The sequence below is a fragment of the Anomaloglossus baeobatrachus genome, chromosome 2, assembly GCF_048569485.1.
Source record: "Anomaloglossus baeobatrachus isolate aAnoBae1 chromosome 2, aAnoBae1.hap1, whole genome shotgun sequence".
Classification (NCBI taxonomy): domain Eukaryota; kingdom Metazoa; phylum Chordata; class Amphibia; order Anura; family Aromobatidae; genus Anomaloglossus; species Anomaloglossus baeobatrachus.
In genome coordinates this window covers 312,264,842-312,279,398 of record NC_134354.1, presented here as the reverse complement: position 1 = coordinate 312,279,398, position 14,557 = coordinate 312,264,842, and the positions used below count along the sequence as shown (strand labels likewise).

Sequence of the window (14,557 nt, the reverse complement as noted above, 5' to 3'; positions counted from 1 at the left end):
AACTGGCAGTTTACCTTCAGGTACGTGGTCAACACAGGAAAGAGTTTTCCGAATTAGCACGTGACCTATGCGGTTTGTGAAGGTGCTTGGCTGACATCTTAATTCAGTAGCTAAGCCAGCCTCCTTCTCTGTCTATACATTATTTGTGACAGAGGAAGCATCTGTTTCAGTTATTGAAATGAAGAGTTGGCCTCGCAGCTTACTGCTTTAGATGCTGGAGGTTTGGGCACCTGGCTTAAAAGAACTATATTAGTAGAAGAATCACACACCTGTACGTCTCTGTCGGCCTTTTCTCTGTTTTCCCTTACATCTTCTAGCTGCCTCTGTGCCTCTTGCAGCTCTTTGCTCTTTATCTCCATTTCATGTTGTAGTTCTTGTTTTTCCCTCTGTGCTCTTTCGACAAAATGTGTCTGCTCTTCCCGCATCTTAAGCAAAACTCGCAGTTTGTCCTCCTCCTGAATCAGCAGCCTGAGGAACAGCAATAAAAATTGATTATTATTATTGTGAATTCTGATTTTGTATTGCAATATTTAAAAAAAAGGTGGACATTTTTAAAAATTATAACAGAAGGGAAAGTGTTGCATAACCAAAAATATACCCCTTAAAATATCACAACAAACGAAGTGAAGGAAAGCTTGACACGCCCAATGGAATAGGACACCACACATCCATGGAGTGCAACGACATGAAGTCTGCCAGGTGGACTATAACTTGAATAGGAGGAAAAAATATCGGCACATCTAACGTAAAATAATTTCTTTCTTTATTTTCACATGAAATTAAAATAGTCCTGTAACGGGGTGCCAGGGGTGCCTCGGGGATTGTAGTCGTGGCCCCTTCTGTTAGGCTTACCCCTGGTGCCGCCGTCACTTTTGGGACAGGAGATGACTTGTTGGGGCAGAGTGTGGTTGTGCAGACGCCGTCGTCAGTTGTACAGAGACTCTGCAGACATGGATCAATTGAACCAGCAGGCATTTTTATTACGCGCTTTTTCTTCACAGAGGCACAACACTTCAGGTGACTTCACACTTTTTGGCTGAGGGGAAAAACCTGCTCCTGACGTCTCCTCCAGTGGGGATGTGCCTGGCTAATCCACTTCACCTGGCTCCCACTACGGCTATCACAGACCGGACCCACACCAGTACTGCTTCACACTTGAGGTTCCGCCTTCTCCTCTTCTCTCCGGCTTTCCTATTCACCCAGCTCCCACACTCTGCCCCTTCTCTGCTTCTTCTCTCCCGTCCCGGACTCAACTGCCTGCTAGTTCTAACTTTTTCCTCCACAACTCAACTCCTCCCTCCTCTTTCTACTGCCGGCTCCTCCTTTCTTCTGCCCTGTTTCTGTGGAGACAGCCGTCCCACCCGGCCACTAGGGGAACCCCTAAAAACAGTGCATAAAACAATAAAACATTTTTATTAAATAACATCAACATTCCGGGGAAACTATACTTCATTGTAAGGGGTCTGCCCACCCCTTACAGTCCATCCATATTTTATTATAGTACAGTTGGAATAAATCTGTGAATTTTCACTTTTTATATGATGCATGCCAATTTCCGATCGTGCTGGCTCCTTTTTCTCTGTTATGACTGTAGTTATGCTACAATTTCTGGTGACTGACCATCACCATACCATGCACGCCTGATTTTGGTTTGCAATGTATTCCTCCTGTTGGTAGCTGTTCAGATTCAGTTACCTCACCCCTTTCCACAGGCAATGCTAATTAAGCACCATTCTTGGATCTGGTCCGCCTTTATCAATGGTTGCTGTCTGGCACTGGGAGGGTCAGTTCTGATATAGTCCTGGTATGTGTAGAGCTTGCTCCACATGCTGGGACCTGGGCTGGTCTCTATCCACAATTGCCTTTTTTGCAACATGGAAGCGGCTATATACAGGTTACAGGTATGTGTGCTCCATTATGGTTCTGCTTTTAACTTTATCTAGGAGGCCGCATGGCACATGAAATACGTAATATAGGTTAGGACCCCCCTATTGAGATTTGCCGTGACGTTGGCAGGGGTGGCTCAAAGAATTGATCAATTATTTGCTAAAAATCTCATTTTTTTTTTTATTATAGTACAGTTGGAATAAATCTGTGAATTTTCACTTTTTATATGATGCATGCCAATTTCAGATCGTGCTGGCTCCTTTTTCTCCATCCATATTTAGAAGACCCTAGGGCCTAGGGTCTTCTAAATATGGATGGACTTTTTTAATACCATGTGAAAATAAAGAAAGAAATTATTTTACGTTGCATGTGCCCTTAAAATATCATCTTTATTCAAATTTACTTAAAAACATCCAATTAACACAGTGAATTATAGTGCAAAGTAAAAGGGAGGAGGGGAGTGATCACACCCTAAAAAATGCACCTCCATCCTGTCCACTACCTAACGCGGAGGTCGGCACCCTAATAATAGAGACGATATGGCGCCCCCACTCTCCGAAGGCTATCCCTGCATGTGTGTGTCTGAACTATATTATCCACTAGTTTAAATTTTCAAGTTTTCTGCTCCTTGCCCATAGTTTTGAGCACCTTTCATATCTTTGCGAGGGCAAGGTAGGGAAACTCAGGGATAGCCTTCGGAGAGTGGGGGCGCCATATCATTTTCATTATTAGAATGCCGACCTCCGCGTTAGGTAGTGGACAGGAGGGAGGTGCATTTTTTAGGGTGTGATCTCTACCCTCCTCCCTTTTACTTTGCACTATAATTCACTTTGTTAATTGGACATTATTTTTAACATCTTCTGCCACTGCTATTGGGCAGAAACCAAGCCTTGTCACCTTTTTACGTAAAAAAAAGTATCCCTACTGCTTATTTTATTTTCACTTTACAAATGTCACACTTCATATTGCAATGGATTATATCTGGGGAAACACTATATAAATCTGTGTCTAATGTGTGAATAAGGTTTGTTTATTGTACTTTATCCCTGTTGTAGACTGATGGCACAAAAATCTCACAGATGAAAAAAGGAAGGGTGGAAGATAAATATTGTTTTTGCACTATATATAACTTATTTGTGTGGTACCACTGAATATATCAGGGTGCCAAAGGGTGCTGCAATCCTTACCCAGGGTGCAGAGGCTACCCCCCATGGTTCCAGGTTCCCAATAACCGGTGTCACAGGATCAGTACCACAAATCCCAATCACACCTCACATCATGACTGTCAGACACACCAGTGGGTTGGTCAAGCTGGAATAGGCCCACCCACCTAGGGGTCAGGCAGACTGGTGGGAAAGAGGAAGTGAGGAGTTGAGCAGTGAGAGACCTCAAAGAGTGAGGAGCTGGGAGTTGTAGCTCCCGGGGAGCAAGACCAAGGTTGAGTCGCAAACGGTGGTCCAGGACCACAGGAGTCGGGGACCAGTAACAGTGACATTGGAAAGGGTGAGACGGACATAGTCTAGGAGTACTGTCGGCATCAGCAAGCCCAATAAATGGACCGGTACCGAGCACGGTGGGGTACAGAACCCTAGGTCAGGAGCAAGTTCAGCCGTCCTGATAATTAACCTGGGAGGGGGAGTATCTTTATGAACTTCCCTAAGAGCTCAGAGATTGAAGACAACGCGGGGGATAGGGTTTTCCATATAAAGCAGCCCAACTGAAATCCCAAGTGCCAGCCATCAAGAACACAGCTGCCCTACACATAGGTAGCAGGGCCCCAACAGCTTCACGCCAAGGGGCCACAACAGCTAAAATTGTGCACAGAGACAGGGTCCGGACTATCAAGTGCCACCGGTGGGATTGCCCACCAAAAACCCCAGAGTCCGGGACCTTCCCTACCTGCGGAGGGACTGACACCTTGCTGCCCCACACCATCTGTGACGCGCTGGCCTATAAGGTCGTCACAGGGTATTGTGCAATCTGCCCTTCTGCACAGTATCCACTCCTCCTTGGTTACGGATCCTGGTCCTTTGGTGTTGCTAACAGCGTAGCCAGTCAAAATCCTAGGAACACTTTGCACCGAACCCACCAGACACACCATTGGGGGGCCTGAAGGGAATAGGGCCGCCCACATGGGGGGGTTGGTAGGGGAAAGTGAGAAAGTGCCAGAGAAGGGAAACAGGAGTGAAAGGAGTAGGAAGTGGAAGGTGACTCTCTGGGAAGGAGAGGTCACCGGTCCGGAGCAGAGGTCCTGAAGTTTTACTAGGTGGCAGACGTTGGTCTGCGCCTGGTAGGAGCTGGAACCCCAGTCGCAGGAGATCGCGTCAAGGGGCATGGACTGGCAAGAAGAGCAACCGGCGGCCTTGTGCCATCACCGGGCAGGGGCCAGGGCACGGCGGGGTACGTGGACCCTAGGTCAGGAAGTAGCGTCACGCGTCCCAGTAATTTACCCGACGGGGGTGAATACTTCAAGACTCATCCCCAACCCGCTCCAAAATCGGGGTACTAGCGCACCGATGGGATAGGACTTTCCCAAATTACAGTCCAAAGAAATCCTACGCGTGAACCCTGAGAGCAAGCTCACTCCGTTAGCCATACGGGTGAGCGGGACCCGAAAAGTTTCAAGCTTGAGGGTCCAACTAGTGAGAAGGTGCCACGGAAAAGGCCACAGGCTAACAGCAACACCAAGGGCACGGATCCACACGTGCTCCCTCCATGATGCAGCAGTGCTCAGAATTCTGGTTACGAGCTGTTGGAGTTGTTATTCTTGGACTGAGTATGCTGAAAAGCCCCTTTTCCTCTACCAACGGCACTCCAGTCACCAACACCCAACGGGCCCCGGGGCACAAACCCCCTACCCACAGAGGGGTTAAACATCCTGCTGCTACACCATCGCCACCGGGCTCCCCAACAGCAACGGTGGTCTCTTACATTACCATGCACCGTGGGTGGCGTCACAAACTTACACATCCCCTGTACATACCTATCCCCTCTCTTTTGAATTCGAGTGTCCGTGCAAACCCCCGGGTCCGGAGACCCCTCGAGCCACCGCGGCTCCGGATCCGAGTGTCCCGGCCGTTGGCACGGGGGCGGTACACATCTGCCCCGGTACTCCTTCCAGAAGCAGCGGTATTCCCATTACCGCAACCCTTAGGTGGCGTCACAAAATTCTCCCCTGTAAATACCCCCTTCCAAGAATAGGAGTGCTGTGTTGAGCCCGGGTTTGGACCCCTCGAGCCACGACCATCCCGGATCCGAGCACCCCGGTCTGCACCATAGCGGCACATTTGCGTGTAAGATGAACTGTTCTAGAAACTCCTAAACATCTTTATAGCAGATCTGTGTTGTATTGATACATAGCACAGTACTCATAATCCAGTGCCAGCTAAAGGGCCATAGTGTACCTCTTTTCTCCAATATTTATACTCAGATTAAAGAGGTTGTCCATTATAAATCCATAAGTCATACAAAGAGGTGTCAGGGCATCCTAGCAGTCCCCAATGAGAACTTAGTTAAATGTTTTACTGCATATGACCCTATCTTTTGATGTGTTTGAATACATATAAAAATATAGCACTCACTGGGGTATCTCCCCTTTTTATTTGTACCAAGTTCCGCAAAACCTACCTGACATCTCACCAATTTGGGTTACTCTCCTATAATCTGAATACCCTTTTTTCGCATTATGACCAGCAACCTCCTTTAGGCTATGGTTGTAGCAAAGGCATGTTGCATGAATTTAACACTTATGCACAAGTGACCACACGTCTATCTACATTTGTTTATATACAGTAGATCCATTTCCGTGACAGTTTTTCTATTTTTGCTTCCTATCATATATGTGTCCGGATAATATTTTTCTATTTTTGACTCTGTGGCATCAACCTACTACCGTTGAGCCGGGGTCTATCCTCTCTCTCTATGTGACCGCAGACTTGTGAATTATCGCACCTCCTGCACTGTGTGCAGTGAGGATTTACTGGTGTCAAAGCTAGGAATGGCAGTTATTTGGCTGCAAGAATTTGATATGCAGACTCCCGGCCAGAATCCAAAAAGAGGGGCTACGCCTTTTCTCAATACACCTGCATGGAACTCAAGTCAGCAGTCACTCTATGTAACAGCAGATTTGTGCACTCTCAAAGCATGCAGTGTGGCACTGTCAGAATTCTCTGGTGGCGGCGTTGAGAGTAGATGGTTGTGTGAATGCAAGTATGTGATTTGCTTTGTTCCGGCCACATTCTGACTAGACATGTCCAGCCTCACCCAATATGCTTGTATGGAACAAGGCAGTGCACGTCTTGAAATAAATATGAAATACAACTCACCGGTCTCATATTTGTATAGGGATTAACTAATGATTATAAAACAGAATTTCATATGTGGTGCTCCTGAGGCTCCAGTCGCCACAGAGTATTGCACCTTATTTAAGATGCGATAGTCACCTCGGGTAAGCAGGGGGTTAATCACCGGTGTTCCACATTCACACTTTACATACAGCTTAGAAGCCTTCTCACAGGGAGGGATGTCTCAGGGTAGATAGGGGGGTGGCCATCACGAGGAATTGGACTTCCCCGGTCACTGAAGCCAGCCACCTGGGGGGGGCGGGTTCCACTTGGGGTAGAAGTAGGAGCACACTCACACAATCACTAGTCAGTCTACCCGGGGCACCAGTTCTGGGACACAACACCAACACCACTTTCTTCTCTTCTCTTCACGGGGCCTGCGGTTTGGAGCGCAGCGCTAAGCCCAGGTTCCTCACAGCTGGAAGGGCAACTTTGACAAAGGACTTTCTTCTTTCAAATACCGGTGACTGCTTCTAACTTATCCGAGGTCGATGGGGCACATCACAACGGATGACCAGTACTAACCAGGCGAGCGGCACAAAGAGTGAGTAAAGACTCCTGGAACCGCAGCATCTGACTCGGACTACTATTACTGACACCGCCGTCCCGCACCTCGGCGCCAAAGGCCTTCGCCATCTCTACTCTCCTTATCATATTTCCTGGGGCCCGCTCCACCTGTGGGGAGCGATACCATCTTCGGTTGCTATTACCACCCACCCCGGAGGACAGCGACAGCAGCGGTGGCTAATCTCTGGCCGCATACCCCAGGTGGTGTCTCTACAATCATCCTATTACAACCCCCATCATTTTTCCTCCTTATTGGTGTACACCTTGAGGCACGAAGCCGGGCAGGCCACCACGACATCCCAGACCACCACACCGACCCGGTGATGAGTAAAGCAGGTACGAGACCCGTGCCTGACTACCCCCTGCCCCCTGAGTGCTACAAATATATACAAACAAATATAAATGTTAAAAATCTGATTTTTCTATGAACCTTTCATATAATCATATGTCAAATTTAATTAATATCTAAAAGTAATTTTAATGTTAGTAATTTCTATGCAGCAGCAACAACAAATACTTGGCCTGGGCATGTCTGTACTCCTCTTCATCATGACGTGCTTTGATTTCTTGTGCGAGAGCTTCCTGGAGCCGTTCCTGCAACTGCTCAAGTTCACGAATCCTCTGCTTCTGACGCACAGCTTCTAACTCTTTCTGTTGCATTTCAGCCTTCATGGAAGCATGAGCCTAAGAGAAAAAAAAGTAGCATAATTTATATTTGAAACATCAAACAATAAGAAGTTTTTCATTTTGCCAGGTATACACCCCCTTACCATGTCACAGATGGAATATAACACAAAATGTATATGAAATCACATTTTATTGGTACAAAGATTTTCTTTAAAAAGGTAAGGGGATACAAGTATTACAAAATAGTATGTACAAAACCAGTGTCTGGGAATGCACATAAATCATTTTTTAAGTGGTGTCCAGATAGTCCAAATGACTGTGTCTTTAACTCTTTATGTGTAGACTCATGGGGGTGTAATTTTTTTGGGACGAAAAACGTGCATCTTTGTGGTCACCACAAAGATGCAGTGTGCGCACATAGCCTAAGCCAGATCACTTTCTCTTTTTATACAAGTACTGGACACCAACCAGAGGCGTGATCCCATACTTCTCCATCGTCTAGATTACCTGGACTTATCAAGGGTGAGCTGGTTATACTGTAACTATCTTTTTCATACTGTCTGAATGAGGTCTAACTGTGCTAAATGTATCAAAATGATTCATGCAGAAGGATACATTTTGTGTAACTCATATGTTGGACTTTTTTCCCCTTCCTTCTGGAGATCTAGAGATGGGCGTATATTGCAACAGTACTTTAGGTAAAAAAAATTATGGCTTTGGTTTATTTTTGGAATAAGTGGAGTCAATTGCCAATCAGTCATTTATTTTTTTTGTATGCATGGAGGGATTCATTGTTTTGTTTCTAATGTGTGAATATAATTTGAGAACTGTATTTGAAAACTGTATGGGAAAGCTATGAAATAATAAAAAGTCTTTGACTAATAACTGACTGTTTTTTTAGATTTGAAGTGCTAATCACTTGTCATTTTAGTTTGATTCATTTTCTGGGTTATTTATTTTGGATCATCCCATTCTACAAAATATAAATTATGTTAAACAACATAGAGAGACAGCACTGGATCTCTTAATGAGATCAGGAGGCAAAAACTTCAAATAGCATGAATAAACACCAAAAAACAGAAGAAGTTTTTCACGTTGCCAGGTATACACCCCATTACCATGTCACAGATGGAATATAACAAAAAATGTATATGAAATCACATTTTATTGGTAAAAAGGTAAGGGGATACAAGTATTGCGAAATAGTATGTACAAAACGAAGTACAAAAGACACAGGAGGGTGAAGAAAACCCCCCACGAGTCTACACATAAAGAGTAGAGTTGAGCGATGTCCGAGGTTCGCCAATTTCATGTTCGAGTGAATTTGGGGGTGCTCGAGATCGAACTCGAACGCGACCTTTTTGCTAAAAGCTCGACAGCTTGAGTTACGTTCGAGAACGGTTCAATCAGCAAAAAGCCTAGCTAGTTACTAGCTGGCTTTTCACTGTAATAGTGTGAGTCACTCTGTAATTCACACTATTATCAAATTTCAGCGTATAGTGTGTGGGGGCGGCGCATTTTTTTTTTTTTCCTAAGCGCGCGTGCAGTGGGGCGGGCCAGAGCATGTCAGCCAATCACAGAACACACACAGCTAAGTGGTCTTTTTTGCCAGACAAGCAAGGGCATGTGTCATAGGCTGTGAATGTCACATGTCCTTGCATTATAAATACGGCCATTTTCCCTCACGGCGCCATTATCTGCTTTCTGCGTGTAGGTGACAGTCACCGCTCACGCAGCTCCTGTCGCCACTCCGGCTGTGTACACTATACACACAGCGCTCTACAGATTAGGGACAGAAGTTTATTTCAGCCCTTTTCAGGGCTGATATCCTCCGGCTCAGAGCCATAGGTGACAGGCAGCTTCAGATAACATCGTCTGTGTACCTAAGCTCAGGGAATTCCTTGCTGCATTTCACCATTAGGAGGGTTAGAAAGTGAGGCTTCCTTTCCTGTCCACTGACCCAGAGAACCCGGCCACTGTACCCACCTGCCCACTTTTGCCACAATATTTTTATTTTATTATTTATTTTTATAGCAAACAGTGCTGAAACTTAGTGGCATCCAAAAAGTGGCTGCTATACTCCATTGTTGTCCCACTGGTGCCAAGCAATTTCCAGCACCTCTGCATTCAACCCTCATGCACATTTTGCTACGCTATTCTTATAGCAAACGGTGCTGAACATAAGTGGCATCCAAAAAGTGGCTGCTATACTAATATTGTGTCCCACTTGTGCCAAGCAAGTCCCAGCACCTCTGCATTCTACCCTCATGCATATTTTGCTACGCTATTTTTATAGCAAACAGTGCTGAAAATTAGTGGCATCCACAAAGTGTCTGCTATACTAATTTTGTGTCACACTGGTGCCAAGCAAGTCCCAGAACCTCTGCATTCAACCCTCATGCACATTTTGCTATGCTATTCTTATAGCAAACAGTGCTGAAAATTAGTGGCATCCACAAAGTGTCTGCTATACTAATTTTGTGTCACACTGGTGCCAAGCAAGTCCCAGCACCTCTGCATTCAACCCTCATGCACATTTTTCTACGCTATTTTTATAGCAAACAGTGCTGAAAATTAATGGCATCCACAAAGTGTCTGCTATACTAATTTAGTGTCACACTTGTGCCAAGCAAGTCCCACCAACTCTGCATTCAACCCTCCTGCACATTTTGCTATGCTATTTTTATAGCAAACAGTGCTGAAAATTAGTGGCATCCACAAAGTGTCTGCTATACTAATTTAGTGTCACACTGGTGCCAAGCAAGTCCCAGCACCTCTGCATTCAACCCTCATGCACATTTTGCTACGCTATTTTTATAGCAAACAGTGCTGAAAATTAGTGGCATCCACAAAGTGTCTGCTATACTAATTTTGTGTCACACTGGTGCCAAGCAAGTCCCAGCACCTCTGCATTCAACCCTCATGCACATTTTGCTACGCTATTTTTATAGCAAACAGTGCTGAAAATTAGTGGCATCCACAAAGTGTCTGCTATACTAATTTGTGTCTCACTGGTGCCAAGCAAGTCCCAGCACCTCTGCATTCAACCCTCATGCACATTTTGCTACGCTATTTTTAAAGCAAACAGTGCTGAAAATTAGTGGCATCCACAAAGTGTCTGCTATACTAATTTTGTGTCACACTGGTGCCAAGCAAGTCCCAGCACCTCTGCATTCAACCCTCATGCACATTTTGCTACGCTATTCTTATAGCAAACAGTGCTGAAAATTAGTGGTTTCCACAAAGTGTCTGGTATACTAATTTTGTGTCCCACTTATGCCAAGCAAGTCCCAGCACCTCTGCATTCAACCCTCATGCACATTTTGCTACGCTATTTTTATAGCAAACAGTGCTGAAAATTAGTGGCATCCACAAAGTGTCTGCTATACTAATTTTGTGTCTCACTGGTGCCAAGCAAGTCCCAGCACCTCTGCATTCAACCCTCATGCACATTTTGCTACGCTATTTTTAAAGCAAACATTGCTGAAAATTAGTGGCATCCACAAAGTGTCTGCTATACTAATTTTGTGTCACACTGGTGCCAAGCAAGTCCCAGCACCTCTGCATTCAACCCTCATGCACATTTTGCTACGCTATTCTTATAGCAAACAGTGCTGAAAATTAGTGGTATCCACAAAGTGTCTGGTATACTAATTTTGTGTCCCACTTATGCCAAGCAAGTCCCAGCACCTCTGCATTCAACCCTCATGCACATTTTGCTACGCTATTTTTATAGCAAACAGTGCTGAAAATTAGTGGCATCCACAAAGTGTCTGCTATACTAATTTTGTGTCTCACTGGTGCCAAGCAAGTCCCAGCACCTCTGCATTCAACCCTCATGCACATTTTGCTACGCTATTTTTATAGCAAACAGTGCTGAAAATTAGTGGCATCCACAAAGTGTCTGCTATACTAATTTTGTGTCTCACTGGTGCCAAGCAAGTCCCAGCACCTCTGCATTCAACCCTCATGCACATTTTGCTACGCTATTTTTAAAGCAAACAGTGCTGAAAATTAGTGGCATCCACAAAGTGTCTGCTATACTAATTTTATGTCCCACTTGTGCCAAGCAAGTCCCAGCACCTCTGCATTCAACCCTCATGCACATTTTGCTACGCTATTCTTATAGCAAACAGTGCTGCCAGTTTTAGAGCCATAGTTGCATTGTCAGGGATAGTCAGTGTTGGTTCTTCAGCTGAGTAAGAAAGGTAGATGATGCACAAAAAAGAACATGCTTGAATGGATCTCAAGTGCTCCAACAAGTGCCCTCTCCTCCACCTCAACTACCACATAAAAAAAAACAGTCCTCTGAGTTGTCATCCCAATCACACTTGCTTTCTCTCAGCTCTCAAGTCTCCACCCGCCCTGCACAGTATGGGATAACAGAGATGGCTGAGTCTGCAGAGCTGTTCAGTCACACTATAGCCTGGGAATCAGAGGTCTGCTCCCAAGCTACAGTGAGTACAGACCAGGAAATGTTCTGCAGTGATGCCCAGAAGCTTCGTGACTCAGATTCAGGCCCTGATGACCAAGTTTCTGAGCATAATGTAGACCCTCATTCCCAAACTGTAACACCTGTTGGTGGAGACAATGAGGAACATACTGATGACGATGGGATGCAAATACCAGATTGGGATGACAACTTAAATATTCGGTCAGGGCAGGAAGAGGCTAGGTCTGAGGGCGAGGGGAGTGCAAACACAACGCTTGATGATGAAGTTCTAGATCCCACTTACTGTCAACCCACAGTCAGGCACTTGAGGAGCTCAACAGAGGCGGTGGAGGAGGATGCAACTGACGACGAAGTTACCTTGCGCCTTCCTGGACAGAGTCAGAGTACTGGTAGCACGTCTACAACTGCATCCTCAGCTACCACTCTGCCTCTGAGCACAAGTCGGGGTGGCTCTGCAGGTCGCATGTCCTCTAAGCCTTGCCTAGCCTGGTCCTTTTTGGACCTTGCAAAGGATCTTCCAAATCATGTGATCTGTAAAATTTGTCGGGAATCTATAAGTAAAGGCAAAAAGCTCACCAGTTTGACAACTTCTTCCATGAATCGTCACATGAATACCAAGCTTAATTCCCAGTGGGAAGCTCACTGTGCTGCAATGCGGCCTAGCGTAGCGGGCTAACCACCGCCTGCCCTTTCCAGTGCATCCGCACGCTCTTCATCTTCTATGACTGTGGGGACAGCTGTCACACCTGGTTTTCCATGCATACCTTCTACCACTGTAACCGCAACAGGCAGTTTGCTTGGTAGGTCGTCAGTTGGTTTGGAAGGGGAAACAAGTGCGGGTGTACAGCTCTCTCAGACATCGATAGCACCAACGTTGGATGAAGGCAACATCATGTCTACGCCTGCACTTTCCTCACAAACCTGCATTTTTCCAGGGACACACTACTCACCACCGTCTACACACAGCAGCCAGATCTCTGTCCCTCAGATGTGGACAAATAAAACGCCATTTCCTCCGATCCATGACAAAGCTAAGAGGTTGACTTTATCCCCTCTGTAAGCTCTTGGCTACCGAAATGCTCCCTTTTCGCCTGTTGGACACACATGATATTCGAGACCTTATGTCCGTCGCTGTGCCCCAGTACCAGATGCCCAGTCGCCACTACTTCTCTAAGAAAGGTGTGCCTGCGCTATACCAGCATTTTGCACACAACATCACCGCTTCCTTGAGAAACTCTGTGTGTGAACGGGTGCATTTCACCACAGATACTTGGACCAGTAAGCATGGACAGGGGCGTTACATGTCGCTGACTGGGCACTGGGGAACTATGGTGAGAGATGGAGAACGGTATGCTGAACAAGTCTTGCCGTCCCCACGACTTGTGCGTCAATCCTCTGTATGTATAAGTTCCTCCAACGCTTCTGCCTCCTCATCCTCGTCTGGGTCCTCCACCTCCGCCCCAAGCCTGCCTGGTCAGGCCACCAGCGTTGTAACTGCGCACAAGGAATCACGCACACCTCCTTACTATGCTGGCAGCAGAGCGCATCGGCATCAGGTGGTCTTTAGCTTGAAATGTCTTGGAAATAAAAGTCACACAGCGGCTGAGTTGTGGTCAGCTCTGCGGTCCGAGTTTCATAAATGGTTGTCTCCACTCAACCTGCAGCCAGGTAAGGTCGTGTGCGACAATGCTGCAAACCTGGGTGCGGCCCTTTGCCTGGGCAAGGTGACACACGTGCCTTGTATGGCTCACGTGTTGAACATTGTTGTCCAGCAATTTTTAACACACTATCCCGGCCTAGATGGCCTTCTGCACAGGGCACGAAAACTGTCTGCTCACTTCCGCCATTCAACCGTCGAAGCTGAGCGATGTGCATCGCTCCAGAAGTCTTTCAGCTGGCCGGTTCATCGCCTGAAATGCAATGTGCCGACACGCTGGAATTCGACTCTCCACATGTTACAGCGACTGTGGCAGCACCGCCGAGCACTGGTGCAATACGTCATGACGTATAGCCTGGGCCAACGAGATGCAAAGGTGGGGCAGATCACCCTGATGGAATGGTCTCAAATCAAGGACCTATGCACCCTTCTGCACAGTTTCAACATGGCGACGAATATGTTTAGCGCTAACAATGCCATTATCAGCATGACAATTCCAGTCATTTTCATGCTGGAGCACACGCTAAACACTATTCGGAGTCAGGGGGTGGTTCAACCGGAAGGGGAGGAAGTACATGAGGATTCATATGCGTAAGGGATAACAACACCAAGGTCCAGATGTTCATCATCACCAAGGCGGCAGGCATGGGACGATGGGGTTGAGGGATTAACAAGGGTGCATGGTAGCAGGCAAAATGTTGAGGAAGGTGCAGGAGAACATGAAGAAATGGAGGACGAAGTGTCCATGGACATGGAAGACTCAGCAGATGAGGGAGACCTTGGTCACATTTCAGTTGAAAGAGGTTGGGGGGAGATGTCAGAGGAAGAAAGAACGGTTAGCACCTCTATGCCACAAACACAGGAAGGACTTGGTCTTCAAGGATGCGCAAGACACATGAGCGCCTTCTTGCTGCACTACCTACAACATGACCCTCGTATTGTCAAAATTAGAAGTGATGATGAGTAGTGGCTTGCCACACTATTAGATCCCTGGTACAAGTCCAAATTTTGTGACATAATTCC

The 14,557-nt window shown here is 46.3% G+C and overlaps 1 protein-coding gene across 2 annotated transcripts in view; it reads right to left on the bottom strand.

Moving 5' to 3' along the window:
• Positions 1–14,557, bottom strand: part of DEF6 (DEF6 guanine nucleotide exchange factor) — an 817,872-nt gene that overhangs the window by 93,553 nt on the left and 709,762 nt on the right. For both annotated transcript variants that reach the window (XM_075335891.1, XM_075335890.1), the window contains exons 9-10: positions 7,315–7,481; positions 270–468 (exon numbers count right to left, since the gene is read on the bottom strand). In XM_075335891.1, coding sequence (XP_075192006.1) covers positions 270–468; positions 7,315–7,481 — 366 coding nt within the window. The remainder of the gene's footprint in view (positions 1–269; positions 469–7,314; positions 7,482–14,557) is intronic.